Source organism: Vombatus ursinus, unplaced genomic scaffold (assembly GCF_900497805.2).
Source record: "Vombatus ursinus unplaced genomic scaffold, bare-nosed wombat genome assembly UNPS02000577.1, whole genome shotgun sequence".
NCBI classification, from domain to species: Eukaryota; Metazoa; Chordata; class Mammalia; order Diprotodontia; family Vombatidae; genus Vombatus; species Vombatus ursinus.
Genome location: NW_020940355.1, coordinates 7,028,211 through 7,041,839, shown reverse-complemented (window position 1 = coordinate 7,041,839; position 13,629 = coordinate 7,028,211). Strand labels below are relative to the sequence as shown.

The window sequence follows — 13,629 nt, the reverse complement described above, 5'->3', positions numbered from 1 at the left end:
AGTACTTTATTTTATACAAAACTTCAAACAAAATTTTAAATAAATTGTCCAGTTCATATAGACAATTTAAATAGGTTTAACCTTCATCTAATTTGTAGGAAGGAATGAGGAGACAAATTCAGAAATTAAATTAAAAACAAAATTACACTCTCTACAAATAAAACACTATTTGGCCACCACTTGGATAAAGTATTTTACTACAACATGGAAGTAGGAAAAGAGGCAGTATATCATACATTTAGGGCTGACTTTTGAGTCAGGAATTGGGTTTAAGTCCTGAAAATAACACTACAAATATCGGCTAGGGCAAATCATTTAACTAGTTAGAGACCCGAGCAACTCTTGATGCTATTCTATATCACCAGAAGTTTCCATAGCATGCAAACACAGTAGATGAAATCACTAGTCCATATTGAAAAAGAAATACATACTTACCTTGGGCAATTGTAAATGGTTCCCTTTGAAGGGAAGATACTTGCATCGTCAACCTCTCTACTTTCTTCTTCTCTCTCTTGCCTTCCACGATGAGACTTTTTTCTGAAAGATAAATAATTTAATTTTCTTATATAGCAAAAAGTTTTAGGAATGATCTTCATTCGGCTTTCTCCCTGATAAGTAAAGAGGATCAAACTTGAACTCCTTAATCACTTCGGACATAATGGCCCTGAAGTGGTTGTAATATGTTGCTTATTTCCTTCCCATTTGGGCTCAAACCTAGGGCCCTATAGAAAGCCTTGTGAAAACATCAGGTAAACATCTAGTGGTGAAAAAAAAAGACCCAAAAATATTCCACTACACTAATATGGATTAGCCCATGTTATTCCATCCCACTATTAGCCATCCCTATTTCCTACTGCTTTCTTTTTATTTAGTTGTTTTTCAATCTTGTCCAACTCTTCATGACCTACTGACACCCTATGACTAATGTGAGAATACACCCAACTGTCTCTTAGTAAACAGAATCCTATGAGCACAAAACAAAAGTATGTCAGGACGCATCCATTTTTTTAGAGTTAGTATTTCATTATCATTAGATTCACTGCCTCATTTCTTAAGACTTCAGTAGTATATGCCTATTTTTACAGCTAACTAAAATTAAGTATTCAATAAATTTTAACCTCTAAAAATAAAAAATTATAACTTATAACATTGTCCCCAGGTTCTAAGATCTTCTCATCTAAAAAAATAAATAATAAAAATGAGTGGTTCTTTTTGACCAACATAAATCCCAAAGGTAGCACTGTTTTGGTCTCTTATAGCATTATTTACAATACAACTTTGTCTATACAGTATCTTATTGTTGCCTTAATCCACCAAATATTGAGAACCTACTACGTGAACAGGTAATAGCTGTGTTAATCATTCAACTCTAAAAAGGATTCTGCTTTGCAAGTGGTCAACAAGTCTTTGAGAACTGCTGGGACAGATAAGAAATATTCTGAATGCATGTTAATAAATATGGGATTGCCTACTGAAAGACATAAGACATATTCTTAGGTGTGGAAATAACCCAGGGTTCCTAGCACGTGGCAGGCACTTAAAAATTGATTTTTGATTAATTTTAGCTAAACAGTATAAAGTAGAGGTTCTTAAGTCTCACGGACCTCTGTCAGTCTAGTGGAACCTAAGCATCCCTTCTCAGAATCATGCTTAAGGATAACAAAAGAAGCCAATTAGATTGAAAGTTACCAGAATATTCACAAGGTCAAGGACCTCTAGGGTTAGGAATGCCTGGTAGAGTCATGTTTATAAAATTAATTGCAAACAACTCTGACCCAACACGATAAGCCTGCTACCAACCAGTAGTTTATGTTTAGCTAGATCAAGATTTCAACTGCTGAGATCCCTGAATCTCAGCACTTGATTAGGTTACTTTCTGTATCATTTGTGAAAGAATACTAAAATTTTAAAGTCCCACATTTTCAGTATGATTTTCTTCAAACCTTTCTAATATACATGATTACCCTAAATGTAGGAAAGAAAATTTCTAAGCTGGTGAGTGACTTCAGGCCTTAGCTTGAACTCATTTGGCCTCTGGTTAATATTGCTCAGGTCAATGCAAACATAACCCAGAAGAGTATCAATTCTGGGGATCTGCTGTGGCTTTCTCATCTATATGAAGCTTCTGAAGACTTGAGCATAAGCAGTATAGCAATAGAGCTTAAACAGCAATAATCAGCCAAAATTGAAAAAGAATGATGGTATGAGTTAAACTTAAGGAAGGAGACACTGTCCAGTACACTGAAGGTACATCATCACCGGCTTTCCATCTATGATCTATGGGTGAGTAACCACTCCTAAATCTAGTTTGGTAGCAAAAGTTACATCAGTGAGAAACTGCACAAGTGAATAAGTGTTATTGTTGAGTAGGATCTGACAGCTTTTAGTAGGTTCACCCAACTTCTGACGATAGTGACAAGCATGGGCTGAATGAAATTCTTATTCTAACCTCTCTCCTGAGGGGTTTACCTTTTACAGTTGCAGTTGAATATAGCAAAGGATATGGAATTCCCTCAGAGTTCAAAAACAGGTTTTACTATAATGCCCACAGCAGTAGATAAAAACTGATAAAAAAAAAAATATAGTTAAAAGAGCACTAGATTTGGAATCAAAAAAACAACATCTGTTACCTGTGTAACCTTGAATTCATTTAACCTTCCTAACTTTCAGTTTACTTATCGGTATAATAAAATTAATTAGGCTTGTTGATCTAAAGTTCTTTTCAGCTCTCAAAAAAAAAAAAAAAAAAAGACTATCATCTTTTCTTTTGTTACTCTAACTCCCCGTTCTTTGCCTGTTTCTTTTAACTTACTATAATACTATGGAACTGAAATAAATAGAGGCAGCTAAGTGGCAAGCCTTGGGTCTGTAGCCAGGACCCCAGTTCAATTCAATCTGAGATACTAGTTATATGAGCTTAGGTGACTCCCTTAACCTGATTGCCTCAGTTTCCTCAAACGTAAAACGGGGATAATGGAAAATAATAGTACTTATCTCCCAGGTAGGATTATTTGTAAGGATCATTCGATGTAATATGCATAAAACATTTAGCACATGTCGGGCAGATAGCAGACACTATATAAATAATAGCTATTACTATTATATTTTTAAGCATACAATATTTGTCAGACATTTGTTTCAATGCCTTTCTCTCAAACCCACCAAAACAAATTAAATCTCTTTTTTTCACTTTTGTATGGCCTTCAGTTTTCTGGGGCCCGGAGCCAACTACCATTTAAAAAAAAAAAAAAAAGGTGCTACAGTACTGTTTTTAGTTTTGTGTAATTGTTTTACTTTGTTACAAGAGACCTCTTGTGCTCTGAAGGTAACCTGGAAGTGTTTGTGAGGTAAAAAAAAATGTCAATAAAACTTTTTAAGCCCCCCCCCCAAAGGTGCCAGATCCTTGCCCTAAAAACATATCTGGGGCAAAAAATGGTCTTTCTCTAGGACTAGAATTATATTTATTCGTGTCAAGACAGGAAAGCTTTAGCCAGGCTAAACCATACTAAGTTCAAGTGATTCTGGTACTTAAAATATGAACAAATAGGAATACACAAATCTCCAAAAAAGTAAAAGTCATACTATGTGGACCGAACTTAAGAAAACATAAAAAGCTGTCCTGTTAGTCATCTGAAGAAAAACAAACAATGTCTCTCAGATGGATATAAACACCACCTAATGTTATATGTTTCCTATTTCACCTTGAGAGAGTAATTTAAACATTTAAAAACTTAGGCTTAAAACTCAATGTCTGAAACAGTATGGGAAACCTCAAATCTCTTCCAAGCTCCTCATCGTCATAGGTCCATGCTAGGTAAAACAAGAAGGTGGTAATAATAACGATTAAATTCTTTCGAATGTCTGAACTTCTCTGCTGAATATGCAAGCCAACTCTCCAGAGTACCCCAAATCAAAGAGTTTTATATTATCATCACTCTATAGCCTGCTTCTTCCATCTGCTCCACCAGGTAAAACTTTAAAGAAAGGAATGTCTACTGACCTTTAAGTCTGACTGTCCTATAGACCAGAACATCTCCGGCTTCACAAGCTTGAAAGGTGAAAGAGATCATAGAAGTTATCTAGTTCTTTGTTTCATATATGGGGAAACAGACCCAGGGACTTGGCCAAAGTCACAGAGCAAGTAAATAACAGAGCTGGGATTTGAACTACGTCTTCTGACTTCAAATCAATTGCTCCCTAACTCATCTGGCATCATTAAATTCTTTGTGCCAGACTTGTGGCATCCACAGCTTTCATAAGAATGAATGCCTTGAATGCCTAACAGTACCTTAAATATTCCATGAAAAGAACCAATTCCCCCGTAGATTAACTTGACCAAGAAACCTAAAACACAGGGGACTGAAGTCAGAGATCTAAGGGTAAGTATATGGGGCAAAGCAGAGATTCTAAACACTGATTTCTCTTAATTCCAGTGCCTTCTCTCTGTGAATTATTTCCTATTCATCCTGTATATAGCTTGCTTTTTATATATTAGTTTTTATGTTGTCTTCTCCAATTAGATTGCAATCTCTTTGAGGTTGGAAACTTTTTTTTAACCTCTTTGTATCCTAAGCACTTGGCACAGTACCTGGCACATAGTAGGCACTCAATAAATGTTTATTGATTGGTTCCTGAAAAAATTCAAGAAAAGATAAATTATACAGGATACCACCCAATTCAAATCTGAATTCCTAAAGCTTCAAGCTTTTGCCTGAGAGGAATAAAAACAGTTAAGTAAGTGCCATCAGCATGGCTCATATGAGTAAAGGACCCCTACTTAAGTTCAGCAGGTATGAAATCTCATATGCAACAACTGCAGAGAAAAATTTTCTTACATATTCTTTTTTTCAGATACTACCAAAACCCAAGCAGTTCCCCTTTCCTAAGCTTCTAGGAGAAATAGGATGCCTCTTGCTTTACTAAGTGTGGGTGAGGAATGCATCTTCCATTCTATCATTTAAGAAACCCTAATGTCTCACTTCTAACTACCCACAACAATCCCAAATGGTAAAGTCTTCAAAAAGATTCAGGTTAAATTAAAATAAGTCTTAGGAAGTCCAAGGATACATAAACTAAGTTGAAAAACAGAACTGAGAAGTAAATTGATAACAACTCGATGCATGTTTCCTTTTATTAAATTAAAACAAATTTTAGAAAGTCCATGGATACATACACTAAGTCAAGAAACAGAACCGGGAAGGGAATCTATAGCAACTGGATGTATGTTTCCTTTTCTTAAATTAAATTACAATGCTGGCAGAGTCACCTGCTACCAGAAATAAATTATACGGTATTTCTTTTCATCCAGGAGGGATGGAAGCCGCCTTAACATCGCTAATTCTGGACTGCAGCCTAAAGGGAACAGTGAGTAACTTCCACATTTCATTCACACCTCAGGTTCTTTAATAGTCTCAAGGACCATGTGGTACAATGACCACACTCGATTTCTAAAGGAATCTGGCCTGCAGCAATAAATCTTCTCCCACCTTTCTCTTCCTCCTCATCCTCTTCATCTTCCTCCTCCTCCTCCTCTTCCTCCTCGCTCTCTTCCTTGTCGGGCACCTCGGGGTCTCTCTTAGGTCCGGGCTGGGAAGAAAGATCCTCCCCCTCTGGGGCGGGAGCAGACGCAGACATGCTAACAACCTGCAGACAGGGAGGAGGGAGGGGGTCGGGAGAGAAGAGAGATCTCTGGCCATCATCAAAGAATCCGCTGCTCACCTCTGCCAAGGGGCGAAGGCCTAGGCCTCCCTCGTCGGGATCGCGAGGCCGGGGGATCGTGCCCTGCATCCCGTGGCTTTCCAAACGCCCCCACCCCCAAAGTCTCCACGTTATCAAGGGGCCGCAGTGAGCCAGGAGATGCCCCTCCCCCCCCCGGGGTGAGTTACCGAAGGGTTCGGTTCCCCCCCACCCCCCAGAGGCGGGAAAGGAGGGAATCCATGGTACCCGCGGGCGATCGCCCGCCCCCTCGCGGAGAGAGGCGCCGGGGCGCTGGGCAGGGCCCAGCCGAGCCGGGCCAGTGCGCCCTGCGCAGCTCGGCCCTCGAGCCGCAGTCAGCGGCACCAACCGCCACCGTGCGGCGGGGCCTGGGAGGGGCGGCCTGCAGCGCGGGGGCGCCTCCGCCTCCGCAGGCCGCCCGGGCCCGGCGAAGTCAGCGGCGGTCTCACTTTCATGGCGGCGCCTCCCGGTCCTGCAGTCCTACCGCCCGCCAACCCTCCCCCTTTCCCGACCGGGCACGGCGCCGCCTTCGAGACGTCCAGCCGCTATCCCTCCCTTCCCACCGCCCGCGCGCCCCCTCACCGGTAGGTCGAGGTTGCCTGGGGCCTGCCTGGCTCGTGAGGCGAGAGGAGGGTTCCTAAGGTTGGCGGGTGGGGGAACGGCGGAGGACCCTTTTTGCCTTTTTCGCGCGTGACGCTTCTGCACAGCGTCCCTGCCGAGAAGCCACCAGATTTTCAAAATGGCGGTTCGGGAAGCAAGCGGGAATGCAGCGACCAATCAGCGACCCGCTCTGGAAGGTGGCAAGGCGAGGGGTGGGTCTACGCCGTCTGGGCGGGGAGGGGCTGAGGGCGGAGCGGGTTGCTGGTCTTCGCGGCAAGTAGTGGGGAGCGCGCGGGGCTGCTCGAGGCTGGCGGGATTCAGGCGGGAGGGGGTGGTGGGGGTGGTGGGGAGATTGTAGAGGGTGTGGACCCGAGCGGCGCGCGCCCTAAAGGCGGGTAGGGGAGTAGGCCGCAGGGGCGCGTGCGCGCGTCTGGGCAGAATTCGTGCCACCCTCCCCCTGGTAGGTCGTGCTGCGGGAGCGTCTACAGAAAAACCTGGTTGGACTGTGCCCGGCAGGGTGAAGCCAGAACGCATCGACCCTGCAGCCTGTCAGGCAGCCGATGGAGGGGAGAGCCCAGCCTCTCCAGCTTGTTTTTTCCTAGTACATTTTCCCTCAATGTTCTTCAGAAGAGAAATGTTATATTCCCCGTAAATGTACTTGTATTTTTAAGGGGGTGGTGGGAAGGGAATGTTGTTTTTAACGCGTTGGAGAGCTTTAACTTCCTACCATCCCAACCTTTAACACTAGAAGAATGAAAGATCCATTAGGAAAATTTCTCATGTCCCTAATGAACATGGATGCAAAAATTGCAAATAAAATTCCAGCAAAGAGATGAGAGTAATATGGCCAGAACTCAGATTGACCAAGTTGTCTGTACAAGGGATGCAAAAAGTTCAACATGAGGAAAGCAGCCGATTTAATCATAAAAACATTAAGTATTTGTGGACATGTGCTTTTGAATGTATAGGGAGCTGCAAATGAGATCATCAGTAATAGTAATTTGTATTAACATTTAAGGCTTATAAAGCCGGGTGATGATGAAGGGGATAGAGCACTGGTTCTAGAGTGAGGAAGAGCCGAATTAAAATGTGACCCTAGACACTAGCTGTGTGACATTGGGCACGCTGCTGTTTGCCTCAGTTTCCCCATCTGTAAAATGGAGATAATAATAGCACCTACCTCCCAAAGTCATCTCCAGGATAAAATGAGAATAATTGGAAGGTGCTTGGCACATAACAAGTGCTATATAAATATTATCTGTTGTTATATCAGCCTCAGAAAACCTGAGAGGCTGTAGGTGTTATTATTATCCTCATTTTACAGATGAGGAAACAGTCACACAGTATCTGAGTTGAGATTGGAATTGAAATCTTTCCAACTCCATTTAACCAGTGCTTTATCCAGTGAGGTACCTGTGCCAGATCTGTAACTGTTTCTGGGACACTGCAAAATTAAGGATTATACTGACTTTCTGTTTCAGATGTGAGATTTGAACTTGGGTAGTCCAAACGTCAAGGCAGACTTTCTATCTACCATTCCAACTCTGTGCTGCTTCACAGTCATTTCAATAGGTACAGAAAAATTCTTTAAAAAAAATGCCACAGACCATAAGAGAAGATTCAATATAAAACAACAAATTTTCATTTCAAGAAAATCTATATAACATATATGACACACTGTTTTCAAAGCTGCCCAGCTTTTCTTTGCTTCCTTGTATTCTTTTGTTTTCTGCTATGCATTTTTTACTTTATTTTTCCCCCTCCCTGCCCCCACCACCACCCTAAAGAATGCTACAATTAAACCTGGAGGTATATATGTATACACACACATATACATAGATATCTATAAACATAGTGTGTACACATACACACTCATACATATATATGTAAGACCATACTCTGCTTATTTCCTCCTATCATCTGTTTCTCTGTAGGTGGATAGCATCTTCCTTCTTAAGTGCAAGTCTTTTTATGTTTTTCTAAATCAACCAGCTCATCATTTCTTACACCACAGCAATATTCCAACCCATTTACATCCTGAAGATTATGAAAGTTTTTTCCCCAATTTTCTGCATTCCTTCTATTCTTGACTACACAGGTTTTATTTGTACAAGAAAATTTTAATTTAAAATAATCGATAGTAGTCTTTTTATACTTCAATAGTGCTCTCACCTCATAATACAGTTTAAGGCTTGATACTGCTGAATCGACTTCCTTTACATCTTTTTTCCCTGGTTTCTTTGAAGTTCCTGACCTTTTGTTCTTCCAAATGAACTTTGGTATTATTTTTTCTAACTCAGTAAAATAATTCTTTAGTAATTTAATTGGGATGACATTGAATGAACAGATTAGTTAAGTAAAACTGTCATTTTAAAAAAGTATATTGGCTTCACCTACCAGTGAACAATAAATATTACTTCAGTTATTTAGTTGAGTCTATCCATATATAAAGTGTTTTATGTTTATGTTCATATAGTTCCTATGTCTGTTTTGGGAGGTATATGCTCAGGCATTTTATACTGTCTAGGTATTTTAAATGGCCTAAAACAATATTGAATAATATTGCTGAGACAGTGTAATTTCTCTATTTTTCACTTTTAATTAAATCTGTTTTAACTTTAACTTTGTTTGAGATCATGATTACTATCCCCGTTTTTTTTTACATATGAAATTCTACTCCTGCCGTTTATTTTATCTTTACGAGTATCTCTCATTTTTATAATGTTTCCTGAAGGCAACATATTGTTGAATTCAAATTTTTAATCTGCTATCTGTTTCTGTTTTGTGGGTAAATTCATCCCATTCACATTCTAAGCTACAATTACTTGTATATTTTCCTCCCTTCTGTTTTTCCTTACTATCCTTTTACCCTATTTACTCTATCTCTCCTTACTCCTCTGCTTTATTTCTACCTATCTTGCCCTCCTATTCCTTAACCTACCCACCCCTGTAAGAGTCCCTGCCTCATCCTCTCCCCCCTACCCTTTGCCTTCTTATTTCTTTCTGAATTTAGAAGACTTTTATACCCTCCTGGACATCTATTTCTATATCTATATATCTACATATATATGTATATGTATGTACATATATATGTGTATATATACACATACATATGTGTGTATAGTTTCTTCTTCAACCCATTCCCGATGATAGCAAGGTTCTAGCACTACCTGCCCCCCCCACTAGCCTCTTCTGTGTCAAATTTTCCTTTTATGCCTCATTTGTATGATATAATTATTCCTTTTTATCTCTCCCTACAGTTTTATTTTTTTGAATCACCCCATCATATTCAGCTCAGCACACACCTTTCTTTCAAACTACCCAAAATAATGATGATACTCATAAGAGTACTGCTAATACTTTCACATATACAAAGTAAATAATTACACTTTATTGAGTCCCTTATAATTGGTCTTTAATATTTACCTTGTATTTCTCCTGGTTCTTACATGTCACATTTTCCATTAAATTCTGCTTACCTGAAAGTCTTTCAATTTGTTAAATGTCCATTTTTTTTTTCATTCAGGATTATACTTAACTTTGCTGGGTAAGTTACCCTTGGTCTTATCCCCAGGTCTTTTGCTCTACAAAATAGAGTATTCCAAGACCTACAGTCCTTCAATGTAGTAGTTGCTGGATCTTGTGTAATTCTTATTGTAGCTCCATGAAACTTCAATTTTTTTTTTCCTGTTGCTTCTAATACTTTCTCCTTAACCTGGGAGCTTTGAAACTTGGTGATAATATTCCTGTTAAGTTTTCTTCCTGGGATCTCTTTCAAGTGATTAGTGGATTTTTTCTACTTTTACTTTGCTTTCTTGTTCTAGAACTTCAGGGCAATTTTCCTTGTAATATTGTAATTTCTTGTAATATTGTATCAAGATTCTTTTGTTATTGTAATTTTCAGGTAGTCTGACTATTCTTACATTATTTCTCTTCAATCTGTTCTCCAGATTGGTTGTTTTTCTAATGAGATGTTTTATTTCCTCTTTCATTTTTTCATGCTTTTGACTTTATGATTTCTTAGTGTCTTAGAATATCATTAATTTCCCATTGCCTAATTTGAGTTTTCAAGGAATTATTTTATTCCTTAAGTTTTTGATTCTCTATTTCCAATTGGTTGACTTTCTTTTCATAATTTTCTTGATTTTCTTGGATTGTTATTTTTTTTTTCTAATTTTTCCCTTCTTATTTGATTTTTAAAGTCCTTTTTAAGTTCTTCCAAGAACTCTTTGTGCTTGGGACCATTTGATGTTTCTCATTGAAAAAGGAGTGGCTTAAGAATTGGAAATTGAGGAGATGCCCATCAATTGGGGAATGGCTGAACAAGTTGTGGTATATGAATGTAATGGAATACTATTGTTCATAAGAAATGATGAGCAGACAGACTTCAGAAAAACCTGGAAAAACTTACATGAACTGATGCTGAATAAAGTGACCAGAACCAGAAGAACATTGTACATGGTAACAGCAACACTGTGGAATGGCTGTCTTTGATAGACTTACCTATTCTTAGCAATGCAAGAATCTAAGACAACTCCAAAAGAGTCATGATGGAAAATGCTATCCATGTTCAGAAAAAGAACTATGGAGTCTGAATGCAGATGGAAGCATTCTATTTGCTCTCTTTTTTTTTTGTTTGTTTGTTTTTTCTTTCTTGTGGTTCCTCCCATTGGTTCTAATTCTTCTTTAGAATGTAGCTAATGTGAAAATATGTTTAATATTAATATATATGTAGAGCCTATATCAGATTGCATGCTGTCTTGGGGTAGGGGGAAGGGAGGGAGGGGAAGAAAATTTGGAACTCAAAATCTTATGGAAGTGAATGTTGAAAACTAAAAATTAATTATTTTTTTAAAAAAAGGAGTGGCTTTTTTTTAGCTCCATTATTTTCCTCTGAATATGAACTCAGATTTTCCCTATCCCCATAGTAACTATCTATGATTGGATTCTTTCTCCTTGCTTACTTCTTTTATTTTTTTGTTTTATTTTGTAAATAATATAAATAAATAATAATATAATAATAAATGTTAAATACTATAAATAAATAATATTTTGTTTTATTTATTTTAGCAGCTATTAGTGTAATCAGGTTGTAGTCCTGTGGTATATGGAATGATTCCTCAAGCCTCAGGTCCATCTTACTGTTATTTTCTGAGGTCTGTCTTGGGGCCCAACCTTGGGCTCTCCTCTCCACTCCTAAGCCACAGCTAGGGCCCCAGCCACACTGTCCCACAAAAGGTCTTGCTCCCTGCAGTCCCTCAGGTAGCTCCCAACTACAGCTGTCCTCTCTGCCCCCTGAACTGAAACCAGGGACTCTGCTCTCTTGCAAGTGCCCACAGCCAATATAGTCTCTGCCCCTTGCTACGGTGCTCATCAGGCGTGTGCTAGCTCTTTCTCTCTGAAGCCACAGCCTGGAATGCTGTCTGGCCAGCAGAGCTGTGCTTGGCATCCCTTGACAGTGAAAGGTCCTTCAGTCTTCTCCTACTTAGCCATCATTCCCCAACACTATCTTCAAGATGAAAGTTTCTAAGGCTGAGGCTGCCTCTTAACCTAGCTGCCTTCTCCTCCCCTCCCATTTGTTGTTTTTTAATTCTGCAGAGTTGGCCTAGAAATGTTCGCACCTCACTCAGTTCATACCTTGAAGTTGGGTCTCTCCTGGGGTCTTCTCATATTGTCTTACTCCATGTTTATTTCTGCTGCTTATGTTCCATCTTTTTTTTGTGGAGGAAATTTGGAGAACTGAAAGTGTACTGACTTACTCCACCATCTTCCCAGAATCCAACCTTCGGTATTCATTTATGTTAAAAAGAAAAACTAACCTAAAAATTGTAGGTGTGGACATATACTTTATTATGATGAAAAAAAGTATGTATCTAAAATCAAGAACTAGCCTTTTTTACAACTGATAAACACTGAAAACTTTCCCAATGAATTTTGAGATAAAATCAAAGATTACCCTATTCATCACTATTTTTAAGAGAGTTCAAGAACCATTAGCTTTATCAATAAGAAAGAAACTTAAGACTAAACGAAAACCAAACATTGACCAAAAGGAGGCAGAATTATTCTTATCTCAGAAGATTATTGTATCTCAGAAGATACGAAAGTTTACTTAGGCAATACTAGATAATCATCGAAGAAACTGATATCAGTCGAGTAGAAGCTTCTGTGGCTCCCCATTGCCTTTAGAATAATATTCAAACTCCTGGTTAGCATCTCTCTTCACAATCAGACTCTGGCCTCACTTTCTGTGCTATATGTATCACTTTCTCAAGTAGTCTACTCTCTAGCCCAACTGGCCTACTTTCTGTTCCAGGTCCTCTTGCTCCTGTGTTTTCATACAAACTGCTCCCATGTCTGCAGTGCTCTCCCTCTTCAACTCTAATTCTTCCAACACCAACTTCCCTTAAGGCTCAGCTCAAGTGCCACTCTTTTCAAGAGGCCATTCCTGATTCTACCAGGTAGTTTGCACTCGATTACCATCCTGTATTTAGTTTGTATTTATATTTTATTTGCTTATCTACAAGTCTGTTGTATCTTCCAGTAGAAGTGACTATCTTGTATTTTTATGCCCATCATCTCATGAAGTGCCTTACTTATAAGAGGCACTTAATAAATGCTTAGCAATTGAGTGTAGATTACTAACAAAAATGAGGAGGAAATTATAGGTAACATTTGTACTCAACAGTGGCCAGTGGATTGGAAAAGATCAGTTTACTTCCCAATCTTAAAAAAGGGCAATGACAAAGTGTGTTCAAATTACTGAACAACTGCACTCATTTCACATGCCAGGAAGATATTAGGCTTCAGCAATATGTGAACGAAGAATTACCAGAAGAGCAAGCTGGTTTTCAAAGAGGCAAATTTTGACCAAATTGCCAAAATTCACTGAATTATGAAGAAAGCAAGGGAGTTCCAGAAAAACATCTTCTTCTGCTTCATTGACTACCTTTAAGCCTTTGACTATATGGATCATGACAAAATATGGGAAGTCCTCAAAGAGATGGGAGTATCAGATCATCTTCCTTGTCTCCTGGGGAACCTTGTCTCCTGAGCCTATAAGCAACAGTTAGAACTGAACATGGAACAATTGATTGGTTTAAGATTGGGAAAGGAGTACAACACCTTATTTATCTAACTTATGTGCAGAGTACATCATGTGAAATGCCAGACTGGATAAATCAAAAGCCAGAATTAAGTTTGCCAGGAGAAATATCAACAATCTCAGATGTGCAGATGATACCACTCTGATGGCAGAAGGTAAAGAAGAATTAAGAAGCCTCCTGATGAGGGTGAAAGAGGAGAATGTAAAAG

At 39.1% G+C, this 13,629-nt stretch overlaps 1 protein-coding gene across 1 annotated transcript in view; it reads right to left on the bottom strand.

Moving 5' to 3' along the window:
* The window catches only part of DEK (DEK proto-oncogene), a 32,111-nt gene extending 25,652 nt beyond the window's left edge, over positions 1-6,459 (bottom strand). Inside the window, exons 1-3 of the mRNA XM_027844960.1 lie at positions 6,298-6,459; positions 5,487-5,643; positions 436-537 (exon numbers count right to left, since the gene is read on the bottom strand). Of these exons, the coding sequence (XP_027700761.1) occupies positions 436-537; positions 5,487-5,634 (250 nt within the window). The 5' untranslated portion in view covers positions 5,635-5,643; positions 6,298-6,459. The remainder of the gene's footprint in view (positions 1-435; positions 538-5,486; positions 5,644-6,297) is intronic.
* Between the last annotated feature and the right edge of the window lie 7,170 nt (positions 6,460-13,629).